General features: G+C 39.0%; 1 protein-coding gene across 3 annotated transcripts in view; it reads left to right on the top strand.

Moving 5' to 3' along the window:
• The window catches only part of NOL10 (nucleolar protein 10), a 115,414-nt gene that overhangs the window by 36,450 nt on the left and 65,143 nt on the right, over nt 1-13,821 (top strand). For all 3 annotated transcript variants that reach the window (XM_049902715.1, XM_049902713.1, XM_049902714.1), the window contains one exon: nt 9,616-9,668. In XM_049902715.1, coding sequence (XP_049758672.1) covers nt 9,616-9,668 — 53 coding nt within the window. The remainder of the gene's footprint in view (nt 1-9,615; nt 9,669-13,821) is intronic.

The raw sequence follows: 13,821 nt of genomic DNA, 5'->3' as shown, positions 1-13,821 counted from the left end.
CCAGGTTTCCTGTCCTTTCCTACCGTCTTGTCTTTGTTTTTGGGCAAGCGTTGCCCATTTGGTCTTATAAACTTGATTGAACTAAGAAGCACATTCCTTATGTGTATTATTATTTCTTTTGTTGTTGTTGTTAGGTGCCATCAAGTCAGCTCCGACTCATAGCGACCCTATAGGGCAGAGTCAAACTGCCCCATAGGGTTTCCAAGAGTGACTGTTGAATTCGAACTGCCAACCTTTTGGTTAGCAGTCAGGCTCTTAACCACTGCGCCCCTGGGGCTCCATTGGTTTTATAGTCCTGTCTAATCTTTGGCTGAAAGGTAGACTTCGGGAGTGGCTTCAGTTCTGAGTTAGCAGGGTATTTGGGGCCATAGTTTTGGGGGTTCTTCCAGCCTGTGTAAGACCAATAAGTCTGATCTTTCTTTGTGAATTTGAATTTTGTTCTCCATTTTTGTCCCGCTCTGTCAGGGACCCTCTGTTTTGATCCCTGTCAGAGTGATCGGTGGTGGTAGCCGAGCACCATTTAGTTGTTCTGGGCCATTTTAACCACTTCTGAGTGCACAATTAAGTGACATTCATTAGATTCACCATGTTGTGTACTTATCACCACTGTGCCCAAAACTGGTTCCTTACCCCAAACAGAAACTCAGTACCTGTTAAGCAACAACTCCCCATTCCCTCTTCCCCAGCCCCTGGTAGCCACTGATTTTTGTCTTTATGCATTTGCCTTTTATTAATATTTCCTATAAGTGGGATTATTTAATATTGGATCTTTTTTGCCTGAATTCTTCCATTTAGCATATTTTCAAGGTTCTTCATGTCACAGCAGGTATCAGAACTTCACTTTTTTAATATGTAACAAAACATTTGCTATTTCAGCATTCTTCACGCATGCAGTTTAGTCATATTAATTATATTCATCATGTTGTCCAACCATCACTCTTATCCATTTCTAAATTTTTTCATCAATCTTGACAGGAGATCAGAGTTCCCTAAGCACTGAGCTCTTGTTTTCCTCCTTCTACCCCTGGTGTAGACTTTGGTCTATATATACTTACATATTCTGGATATTTCATGTAAGTGGGATCATACATTTGTCTGCTTGTGACTGACTTACTGCAGTTAGCATAATGTTTTCAAGGTTCTTTCATGTTGCAGCATGTATTAGGACTTTATTTCTCTTCATGGCTGCGTAATATTCCATTGTACGTATGTCCCACATTTTGTTTATCCATTCATCTGTTGATGCATCTTTAGTCTGTTCCCACCTTTTGGCTGTTGTGAATAGTGCTGCAGTGAAAGTTGGTGTAAAAATATCTGTATTCTTGCTTTCTGGTCTTTTGGGTATATACCCGGAGTGGAATTGCTGAGTCATATGGCAATTCTGTGTGTAATTTTTTTAGGAACTGCCAAGCTGTTTCCCACAGCACCTGTATCATTTTACATTCCCACCACCAGTGCACGAGGCTTGCAGTTTCTCCACATCCTCAGCAACACCTATTATTTTCCTTTTTGTTAATAATACCCACCCTGTTGGGTATGAAGTAGTATCCTCTTGTGGTTTTGATTTGCATTTCCGTAATAACTAGTGATGTTGAGCATCATTTCATGTGCTTGTTGGCCATTTGTATATCTTTTTTGGAGAAACGTCTGTTTAAGTCCTCTGCCTAGTGTTTAATTGGATTGTTTGTCTATTTGTTGTTGAGATGTAGTCGTTCTTTATATATTCTGTACATTAAACCCTTACTAGATATATGATTACCAAATATTTTCTCTCATTCTATAGGTTGTCTCTTTACTTTCTTGGTAAAGTCCTGTGATGTTTTAGTGATTAATTTTGATATAAATCCAAATTATCTCATTTTTCTTTTGCTGCTTGTGCTCTTGGTCTGAAAGCTTTACCCTTTTGTTTTTGTCTAAAAGGTTTATGGATTTAGTTCTTATATTTAGGTTGTTGATTCATTTTGAGTTACTTTTTGTATATGGTGTTAGATAGGGCTCCAACTTCATTCTTTTACATATGACTCTCCAGCTGTTACAGCACCATTTGTTGAAGAGACTGTTCTTTCCTCCTTGAATGGACTTAGCACCTTTGTCAAAAATGAGTTGACCATAGATGTATGGGTTTATTTCTGGACCCTCAGTTGTATTCCATTGGTCTATATGTTTGTCCTTATACCAGTACTGTACTGTTTTGATTATTGCGGCTTTATAGTATGTTTTGAAATTGGGAAGTGTGAGTCCTCCAGTTTTGTTCTTCTTCAAGATTACTTTGACTATTTAGGGCCCCTTGCAATTCCATATAAATTATGAGGATTGGCTTTTCCATTTCTGGAAAAAAAAAAAAAAACGCTGTTGAAATTTTGATAGGGATTGCGTTGAATTTGTAGACTGCTTTGGGTAGTATTGACATCTTAGCAATATTAAGCCTTCCAATCAATGAACACTATTTCTTTCCATTTATTTAGGTCTCCTTTAATTTCATTCAGCGATGTTTTATACTTTTCATTGTACAAGTCGTTCACTTCCCTGGTTACATTTACTCCTAGGTGTTTTACTCTTTTAGATGTTATTGTAAATGTAATTGTTTTCTTAATTGCCTTTTCGGTTTGTTCATTGCTGATGTATAGAAATACAACTGATTTTTGTATGTTAATCTTATAACCCCCAAAATTTTATTAAGAAAAATTTCAAACATGCAGGAATGTTGAGAGAATAGTAGTGTGATTTTTTAAATTCACTACCTAGAGTCAACATTTGTTAATATTTTGTCATATTTGATGTATATGTACACCAAACCAAAAACCCAAACTCATTGCCGTCTAGTCAATTCCGACTCATAGCAACCCATAGGACAGAGTAGATGCCCCATAGGATTTCCAGGGAGTGTCTGGTAGATTCAAACTGCGGACCTTTTGGTTAGCAGCCAAGCTCTTTGTTTACCACTGCATATCACAAAGACTCCAGTATATATATGGGGGTCCTGGTGGTGCAGTGGATATGTGTTTGGCTGCTAACTAGAAAGGTCAGCAGTTTGAATCTACCAGCTGCTCCTTGGAAACCCTATGGGGCAGTTCTACTCTGTCCTATAGGGTCGCTGTGAGTCAGAATTGACAGCAAGGGGTTTGGTTTTGTGGGGGGGGGGGCGGGGGGGTTAGTGGAATTACTTGAAAATGAGCCACAGAAACCTCACCTCTATCTAATTCAGCATTTGTCTCACAAGAATAAAGACATTCTTTTTATAAAGTACCATTATCATGGAGTCCCTGGTTGGCGCAAGTGGTTAACACACTCAGCTGCTAACTGAAAGGTTGGAGGATCCTTGGAAGAAAGGCCTGGTGATTTGCTTCTGAAAAATTAGCCATTGAAAATATTATGGGGCACAGTACTACTCTGACACACATGAGATTGCCATGAGTCAGAACTGACTTGATGACAACTCTTAATTGGTACTATTATTGCACCTAATAAAATTAGTAATAATTTGCTAGTAAAATTATCTTATATCCAGTCAATTTTTTAAATTTTTTCAATTGTCCCTATAATGCCTTTTTTAAGTCTTCTCTTTGGAACCAGAATATTATCAAGGTTATTTGTTGCATTTAATCGTTAATACCTTTTTAGTTTCTTTTAACCTAGAGTACTCCCCCTACTTTTTTTTTTTCCTTTCTCCATGACATCAGCTTTTTTAAGATCAGGCCAATAGTCTTGAATAATGTGCCTCATTCTGGATTCATGTGATTGTTTCTTATAGTGCTATATTGAACTTGCTCCTCCAGCCCCAGTAGTTTTTCTAAAATAGAAGTGAAATCGAAAAGGCTTGATTAAAGTTAGGCTATGCATTTTGGGCAAGAATGATTCATAGGAATACTGGGTCCTTCATGTCAGATCCCAACACATCAGTCATTCCAGTATCAGTGATGATAAGTTAGATCACTTTTGTTAAGATGGTGACCCCCATATCTCTTCATTATAAAGGATGTTTTTCTGGAAAGTAAAATTTTTAACAATGATGTTTTGGAAAGAGGAGTGATTGTTATTGTCAAAAAAACTCATAAGAGGGTATTAAACATACAAAACCTAGCTAAAATAAATTATTTCCTAAGATAGCAATAACAGTAAGACAAGCCAGCTTCTTTGTGGTTTGGATCTGAGCGTAGTTGATTCAGATGCTTTACTGTCTTTCCCTTGCTATACCACACCTTTTCCTTTAATGCCACTCTTTGTATTTTCTGCTTAATCATTATGAGGTTAATCATATTTGAGAAAAGTTAAAACATTCTCCTCTTTTGAATCTTCTCAGTTACTCATTTTGGAGTAGTTAAAGCCTAATCATGATTATTGTTTTGTGATGTTTTTCTGATACTAAGACTGCTCAGATTATTGAGAAGTGATTCTATCTTTCTGGCTCATTTTATGGTCTTCCTCTTGTTCATTCAGTCATTTACTCAGCATACATACATTGAGCAACTGCTCCTTGTGGGGTATGGCACTTACAGAAATAACATGGTTATAAGACTTCGGTGTCCATTGAATTCATGTGGGGAGCTTGTTAACCCTTTCATGACCTACGGGGCATATGGTATCCCATATCTCAGGTTTCTGGGGACTCTACTTTTCCTGCTAAAAGTATTTGCTGTCCTCCAGTAGGGACTTGTGAAAGAAATGTTCATTGAAAGCAAAATAGCCGGGATATCAGCCTTAAATGGGAGTTAGTGCATCCAGGAAGTGTTATTGGGTAGAAATTTTGTCTCTTTCGGCCTTTGTACAGATAGATAAGCCTTGTAAGTATATTTATGGTTTCCTTGTGGTAGTTAGGGAGCCCCAGTGGATATTTTGTGTGTGTATGTGACAGTACATCCTGCCACCCATGACTGGTGGAACAGATGGGCACCCACTAATCCTGGCACCTGAGGACCCCCCTGGGGTTTTATGGGAACATGTATTCCCAAATAATATTTCTCAAAATCCATATTACCAACTAAACATTTAAAAACACACTCCATGACTCAGCATGCTTCCGTTAATGGAAACAAATGGTATATAAAAAAAAAAAAAATCCCAAGCAGAAAATAATAAAAAATAGGGTCTTGAAAAGGATTTAAGCATGCATATGTCTGAGTGCGCCCCATCTCAGACTTGTGGAATTAGGATTGGTGGTTTCTTTGCTATCCAAGTTTCTAGGTACTTACTATCTTAGTTATCTAGTGCTCCTGTAACAGAAATACCACAGGTGGGTGGCTTTCACGAACAGAAATTTATTTTCTCACAGTTTAGGAGGCTAGAAGTCTGAATTCAGGGTGCTGGCCCTAGGGGAAGGCCTTCTCTGTTGGATCCTGGGCAGCCTTCCTGTGGCTTGGCATCTCTTCCCCCTTCTCTGCTTCTTAGCTTGCTTGTTTAATCTCTTTTAAATCTCAAGAGATTGACTCAGGATACACCCTGCACTAATCTTGCCTCATTAACATAACAAAGATAACCCGTTCCCAATGAGGTTATAATCATAGGCATAGAGGTTAGGATTTACAACACATGTATTTGGGGGTTACAGTTCAATCCATAGCACTTATTTTGGATTTCTGTACTTATTTTATGGACAGGTAATAGTCTAAATACTGGCCCTGGGGCCACACTTGGAGTAGTACTGCTTTAGAGCAGTGTTTCCGATTTTAGCCTGTGTTTCGTGAGTGCTTTAGCTCCCTGAGCAGATACAGGTGAATATATGTGCATGTTTTGGGGAGGGTACTGTTGTTTTATCAAATTCTCTTTCACTGGTTTGATTGTACAGTGCTAGTTCATATTTGAAGTATGTTTTTTTGACTTTAGGTGCTGATTATCTTTTCCTTCTCTTTTAAAATGACAATTTTATTGTTGAAATAATAAACAAGAACATTAAAGGACGTTTAAAGGAAAAAACCGTATGTATTTCCATAACCTTTTCTCAAGTACTATGATCATATTCATTTCTCTTTATTCTGTGTTCATTTGTTTTAAATTGTAGTACGCAGTACTCATACTATGTATATGATTGTCTTTTTCTTTTCTGTTTGGCATCATATTGAAAATATTTTTCGTGTTGCTGTAACCCCAAAGGAAACCCTGGTGGTGTGGTTAAGTGCTACGGCTGCTAACCAAAAGGTCGGCAGTTCGAATCCGCCACGTGCTCCTTGGAAACTCTATGGGGGCAGTTCTGCTCTGTCCTGTTGGGTCGCTATGAGTCGGAATCGACTCGATGGCACTGGGTTTTTTGGGTAACCCCAAAACCAGACCCATTGTCTCAGAGGTGTTCATTGATTAAGACTTACAAACCAAAAAAACCCACTGCCGACCGTTGAGTCCAACTCATAGTGACCCTATAGGACAGAATAGAACTGCATCATAGGGTTTTCAAGGCTGTAATCTTTATGGAAGCAAACTGTCACATCTTTCTCCTGCAGAGCGGCTGGTGGGTTCGAACCGCCAACCTGTTGGTTAACAGCCAAGCACTTACCCACCGCGCCACCAGGGCTCCTTTCATGCTGCTATGTCTTGTTTGTATTGACCCTTTTTAGTAGTTTACTATTTGGCGATGTAAGAAGTACTTTAATTTTACCTTAGTTGTTATTGGAGCTTTAGAGTCCCACGTTGGGCTTTGGAGTTGGCTAGATCAGTAGAACATCAGCTATTCCATTTTCTTAGCTATATAGTGACCTTGAGCAAATTATCTAACTTTCTGAGACTGCTTTCTTATCAGTAATTGTAAAGTGCCTGGCGCTTCTTCGCACACCATAAATGTATGCTTTCTTCTCTTGCCTATGGTCATCTTAATTTTCTGAACTAAGTCTTTGAGTTATTTCATTTTCTGTTTCTACTTGTTAGAGATTCCTAATATTCTTGGCTTTGTGAGGTTGTGTATTTTTCTTACTCATGACTGAATACTTTGGTAGTAGATCAGCTTGTATCATGAGGTAACATATGGCCAAGTTAGATCCTACTCCACTGTATAAAACAATCTAGCAGAGTCCATTTTGAATTCTTTCATGTAATCAGATTAGGGCCTTTTCTGTGGTTTATTTGATAGGTGTAGTTGTATTTCCTTGTGGAATGTTCATTTAGATGAGCCAGTGAAGATCTGCTTACAAGATGTCTTTGTCAGGGACCATCATTTTGGTTAAAATATGTGTCTTCTCTCCCCTAAACTTTTTCTTTGGTTAAGTCTAAAGACATCTGGGACACTTTGGCAGTACTATTGTTAGTAAAAATTTAGGATGAGGCACAATCAGTAGGAAATAGCTTCCTTCCATCGTGGCCTCAGGGAATATGTTGTTTCTGGGACCAGAAAAAGTGCTGAAGTTAAAAGATTTTTATAGAACCCTGGTGGTGCAGTGATTAAGTGATATAGCTGCTAACCAAAAGGTCGGCAGTTCAAATCCACCAGCCACTCCCTGGAAACCCTATGGGGCAATTCTGTTATGTCCTCTAGTATTGATATGATTTGGCACTGGGTTACAAGCTGTGATTTTTGTTTTGCTCTAACTTAGAGATCTGGCTCCACAGTGGCTCATTCTCCTGCTCATTTGGAACCCCTGCTGAAACTTTGCCTTTCCACCCCAGATATACTGAATCAGAATCCACATTTTAATAAGATTCCAAGGTGATTCTTCTGTATAATGAATTTTGAGAGCCACTGCTCCGCTAGTGGTTCTCAGAATTGGTCCTTAGCCAGGAGCATCAGCGTCTCCATCTAGGAACTTGGAAGAAATGCAGATTCTAAGCAGGGGTTCGAACCAGAACGAACAGGTTCGAAATCCTGTTGGAGATAAATTCTTACTTTTCTAGACTTGACTAAGTGCTTTTAGATGTTTTTATGGTGTTTGTTTTTGGTGAACTATTGGTTCCCTGTTCAGGGCTATCTCACACCTTTGAGATATGTGCAAGATGGTTTCTGCTGAGATACAGTTGAATTCTTGCTTTCTGATTGGGTGTTAATTGTCTCAGTTAGTCTCAGCATTTCATTTTTGTAATGGAGTTAAAAATATTCAGTTTTAAAATCTTTTGTATTACAGAGGAAGGGCAGCAAAAAATATTTTTGAAAATGCAGGATCAAATCATTGTCCTTAACGTTGGATTGTGTTTAATTATGATTATGTGATCTGATAATCTTAATGTCTTTCCTCTAAGGATTAACCTATATTACATTTTACAAATACATTTTTTAAATAATGTAATTTGATTGATCTGTAAAAGTATTTCAAAACAAGAGCTCGAGTTTGAATTTTAGCTTTAAAATTCACTAGCTCTATGACAGTGACACTGTCTTTGAACTCTTATTTTTCTGATCTGTGAAATAGGTATGATGATATTTCTTGCTTAGAGGGCTATTGAATGTTTACTAAGTTAATACCTGTGAAAGTGCTCAGTGAATCATAAAGTCTTGCCCAAATGTTTACTGATTTTGATTTAATGTAAAATGTGTCAGTCTGGAGCAGAGACTATAATTAGTCTTAGCAGTTGCCGATCGCCATGTCGTCTGTTTCAAGAGACTTTGGGGGAGAGTAGGTTATGTGGCAGAAAACAGACAGGAAACCTGACCCGTGTAAATACCTTGGTACTAAGTGGTTTAGTAATGAAAGAATGATGGGTTCATAGGCTACAGTTGCCACATGGGTTATATGGAGAACCTTTACTGAACGCCAGAAAATTGGCCCTTAATTCAGTTTTGCTTTCTTATGCTGATCCCCAGGATACTGAATTATTAACCTCCCGGTCGGTTCAGCCTGTTAAAGTTCCCTTGTGAGTGAATTACTTTCCTGTAGTAAAGACTGTTGGATTCCATCTAGGTGTTTTCTGGTGTAGCTACACATAGCATTGTCCTTACGTCACTGTATGTTCAATTCAAGTGTGAAGTTGAATTTTAGGGAGATGGACTCTCCTTAACCACTGTAGGTCTCCAGTTATGAAAATTCTTCATATTTATGATGGTACTCTGTGAAGCAGTTTAACTCTGTGTGTATTTAAAAAAAAAAAAAAATTATCGTGATGTTGACTTTCTGTGGTTTCAGGTCAGTGATACATCGTTGAAAGCACTTGGAGATGCTTTTTGTTGATAGTGAAACAAAAGGCGTTCAAACAGCAAACTAGGAGCTACTTTGCTGTGACATTTTGTAGAAAATGCTTTTCTTGGTTTTTTGATGCCTGACTAACAGAGGGGAGCTTTTCTTCTTAACTTCCTTATTATAATAAATAAGTAAATAACTCAGGATTCTTGGGATGCTTTGGCACTGAAACGACATTTTATCTGTATACCTGAACTTAACACTTTCCGTCTTAGAAATAATGGCAAACTTTATGGAGATCTGAGAATTTTATGGTAGAAGCCTACTCCTTTATTTTAACTAGTGCAACCTGAGCATTCTGCAGGTAGGGAAGCTGGCATTTCTAATGGCTTGATGATGTGCTTAAGATTCCACTCATCTAGGAGAGCCAGGGTCTGAAGCCCAGGACCTGACTCCTGGGGCCCTTCCAGTCTGCACCCTCTTACTGAGCCCTTTTTACCTCATCCATTTGAAAATGTAAGACGTACAGAAAAGGGCACTTTTCTTTTCCCCGTGTGTTTACCTTTTTCATTGTGTTTATTTTCAGGAATGCTTTTTACTGCCAATGAAACCCCCAAGATGGGCATTTATTACATTCCGGTAAGTAACACAGATAGGAGTCATAATTAAAATAGGACAAGCAAAGATGATTTCGAGGGACTTTGTGTCTGCATGTGGCCTTGTAAATTCAACACAGAGGACTCACTCAGGTTGGGTTTGCTTCCTGGAACCAGTAAAATCATGCTTAAGAGTTACATGTAAACATCGCTTTATGGGAAACTATTTAATAACGTTAAAATAGTCATTAGAAATCAGTCTTTATTCTTCAGATTTACATTTGTTTTGTTTCCAGGAATTTCAGTCTTAAACTTTCAGATATTATTGATCACAAGAGACCTGTCTAAGATAAAAAGCTAATACTATTCAAGTCATCTCATTGTAGTTGTTTACTGTTTCTTTTGAAAACAAGTTACGTATAAAAGAAGCAATCTTAGGCTGACATGATCAGTGATGGCATGTATTTTACAATGCTGTCCTTTTTATTTTTCCTTTGAGAATTCTTTGAGTGCCAAAAGTTTCCCCTCTTAGTTTATAATAAGGAGCCCTGTGGCACAGTGGTTAAAGTGATCTACTGCTAACTGAAAGGATGGCGGTTCGAAACCACCAGCAGCTCCTCAGGAGAAAGATGTGACAGTCTGCTTCCAGAGATTTACAGCCTAGGAAACTCCATGGGATTGGATTGAGTTGGTATCGACTTGATGGCAGTGGGTCTGGTTAGTTTAATAGGAAGGAAATACAGGGAAATGTGATCTCCTAATCAGGAAAGCACTTAGTTCAAAGTTGCATTAGATTATAATTCAGCAAACAGCTCCCTTAGCTGAGAGTTTTGGGGGAAGAGAGCGGGAGGCAAGGAGTGTTGAGGATCAGGATTTTAGGGAAGTATACTCTCCTTGCCACTATAAGCCTCCAGTTATGAAATTTCTTCATATTTATGGTGGTTCTCTCTGACATAGTTCAACTGTATATATATTTCCAAAATAGTGTTTTGGTTGATGTTGACTTTTTCTGCTTCCAGCACACTGATATGTTGCAGAAAGCACTCTGAGAATATTTCCTCTGGTTAGTAGTGACAGCAAGCTTTTCAGTTTTCCTAAGTTGTCATTTGTCCCTGATTCTCACAGATAGCTGCTTCGGTATTCATATCAATTTATCTATCCATCTTTCTCTGTATTCATTTGTTTAATAAATATTCATTGACTGTATCAACTGTGTGTCAGGCACAATGCTGTGTGCTGGCAGTGTAACAGTGTACAGGGTACTGCACTGTCCTCAAGGAGTTTGTAGTTAGGGACCAAAACAAGAAGCTAGGCAATTCCAATTTGATGTAATGAAGGCTACAATGGAGGTAAGGAGGGGTACTTTGACAGGGTACGAGGAAGAGAGACATTTAACGCGATGGTGGGAAGTGTGGAGGGTAGTCTTAGAGAAAACTTCGCAGAGGAAGTGACTTCTGAGATGAGGCCTGAAGAATGATTATGTGTACTAGATGAAGCGGGAGAAGGGCCTTGGAAGTAGAGGGAATAGTATGTGCAAAGATCAGGGAGAAGGTAATTCCGTATGGCTGAGCATTGGAGAGGGAGAGGATGGAGGGTTAAGATATAAGGCTGAAGGAATACCCAGGAGCCCGATTGTGAAGGGACCTTGTAAGCCAGGTGTGGGAATGCAGGGCGGAGAGTCTTCGAAAAGTTTTAAGCAGGGGAGTGATATAATCAGATATGTATTTTGGAAAGATTTCTTTGGTGGCCACAAGGAGAAAGGAGTAGATAGAATCTAATCAGGAAGCAACAAGAGCTAGCGGTGTAGCAGTCTACATGAGCAGTGACAGTGGTTTGTGTTTCCTGTGTCAGGCCTCCTTTTTCAGCCATGGTGGCTCTCTTAGGTTCTGGGGTAATTTGACAGAAGTGTAATCTGGCCGGCAGTAATTTCAGAGGGTTTGTTATCCTCGAATTGTCAAAAGGCTTGTCTCAGAGGTGTTCGTTGATTTAGCTAAGACTTGAAAAGACTGCAAGAGGTGCCCTGTCTTAGTTCCGGATCACAGTCTTTCTTCCCCCAGTTTCAGCCTGGTTTGAAAACACTGCCAAGAGGCAGGATGAATCACCTTGCCCCTGTGCCTTTACCTGCTGTTGTGGGAGGAGTCTCTTTTCCTCTTCCTTGTAGGAGCGAGTACTATCTTTTGATCTTCCACAACTGTCTGTAAGATGCCAGTACTTTGGATTTTGGATCCCTTCCCCATGTTCAATGTGTCCTACCCCAAATGACATGAATAATATTCACGAAAACACATCTAGGTGCTTAGCTTTGAAGTACAACCTCAGATACCACTGAGTATACAGCAGACTTTCAGATTGACTTGAAAATTTAATAATAAACAAATACAGTCTTCCTTGTTCAAAGGGGAAAACAAAGTATATAGAATTAACTAATGGAAAGGTGAAAAGTACTCCAAGATACCAAGAGTGGAAGGCTGCGTCAGGAGCTCATCTCAGTAGATGAGGGAATACAGGCTGCAGAGCTTCATTGCTGAGGTGGGGAGGGGGCGGTTCTGCATACTTCTCCAGTGAAGCCGTCTTACCAGCCTATACTAAGATGGTGGTAGAACAGATAAAATTGGAAGGATTTTTAAGTTTGTAAGGTAGACTTTGTAATTAATTGAACGTAGGGAGTAAGGAAGAGGAAAGACTCTAGGATGACATCCCAGTGTCTCCTGGGGCAGATCTGCAGACCCAGATGGCACTCCTGAAGTCCAGGAAGATGTGGCTCGTTAACGTAACAGAGAAAGCCCTGCCCCCAAGGAGGGTTATATCCACAGATACGAGGATTAAGACTTCAGTGTGGCTTTTTGGGGATGCATTTCAGCCCATAACACTTAGAAGTATTGACTCCAATTCAAATTACCTTGAAACATTTGTATTTATCTCCATTATATTTCATCACCTGGCTTGTGACATTTGTATAATCTTAGAACTGTAAGAGACTTCATTATTCACTTCTCATTCTCTGAATCTGTTTCTCAGGGTGAGCTTTTTGTTTCAAGCAGCGGGGACTTTAATTAGCATGAATGAGAGGGGCCAGGTGACAAGGTGGTGAGAAACTATTTTTTGACAAATTTTAGCTTAGCTTGTAATGCCTTTTTAGTTTCAACTTTGTAACTCAGATTTAACAGAAAGCGGAGGAAGAAAATCTGCAGAGACCGCTCCCAGATGGCTGTGCATGTGGGGACAGTGAGAACAGAAGCTGTTCTTGCTGAGCTAAGCATTGTGCTGAAACTTGTACTTAAGTGTTCCTTCCTGACCTACCTTTTTGCTCTGCTGGTGTTTCAGCGAGTGATGTTTTATAGCGCCACTTGTCTTTACTTGGAACCTGCTTCTTTGTAATACTCCTTCAAAGCAAAAAGAGAGCCCAGGGGTCTGAAAGTCTGCCATTTTCCATAAGATTTTATCAAACTTAAGGAGCTAACATTTGGCTTGAAGGCTCATTTGAGGCACTGTAGAGTCATAGAAGTGTGTGTTTAATGCACAATTCTGCCAAAATTAGGAGGTCTGGATGGTGATTTTTAATAACATAAATCAGGTATGAATGCTTCTTTTGTTCCCCCCCTTTGAGGCTGTGCTAAAAATGAAGACAGCTTAATGTTCTTTTAGCTTATTAAAATTTGCCCCTTTTTACCTGATGCCATCTTTCTTAAATACTCGAAATCTTTATAGATAAATGGAATTCCTGTTTTATACTCTTCTTTGCCCTGTATATCCCTGTAGCTAACTAAGTCCCTTATAAACAAATGGCTCTTGGTAACAGGATTTCTCTAGACCTTGTCCTATTTTCTTAATATTCTCTTTTCTTCCCTCTCAAGGTTCTGTTGTTTGTTTTTTAATTTTAGGGTTTAATAAAACTGCAGCTCCAGAGGCTGATGCCAGGGATAGTTTTTTGAGTTTGGTTTTCTTTAGAAATGTAATTTAATCTTAGGTTAGTTCCTTGTAATTAACACCTTTGGCAACTGTGTAGACTCCAGAGAGAATCCAAGTCACCAGTTGCACCCAGCCCGAAACCCAGTGTGTTTAATACTGTTTCCGTTGGAAATATTCCTGAGGTTCAAGCCCCCTGTGTATCAGTAAGCTCTTGAAACAACTCATTACTTTATAGTTGATTGCTGGTGTGCCTGATAGTATGGGTATGTAAATTTGAGAAAAAATAT

This window comes from Elephas maximus, chromosome 12 (assembly GCF_024166365.1).
Source record: "Elephas maximus indicus isolate mEleMax1 chromosome 12, mEleMax1 primary haplotype, whole genome shotgun sequence".
Classification (NCBI taxonomy): Eukaryota; Metazoa; Chordata; class Mammalia; order Proboscidea; family Elephantidae; genus Elephas; species Elephas maximus.
This window is presented reverse-complemented; position numbering and strand designations above follow the sequence as displayed.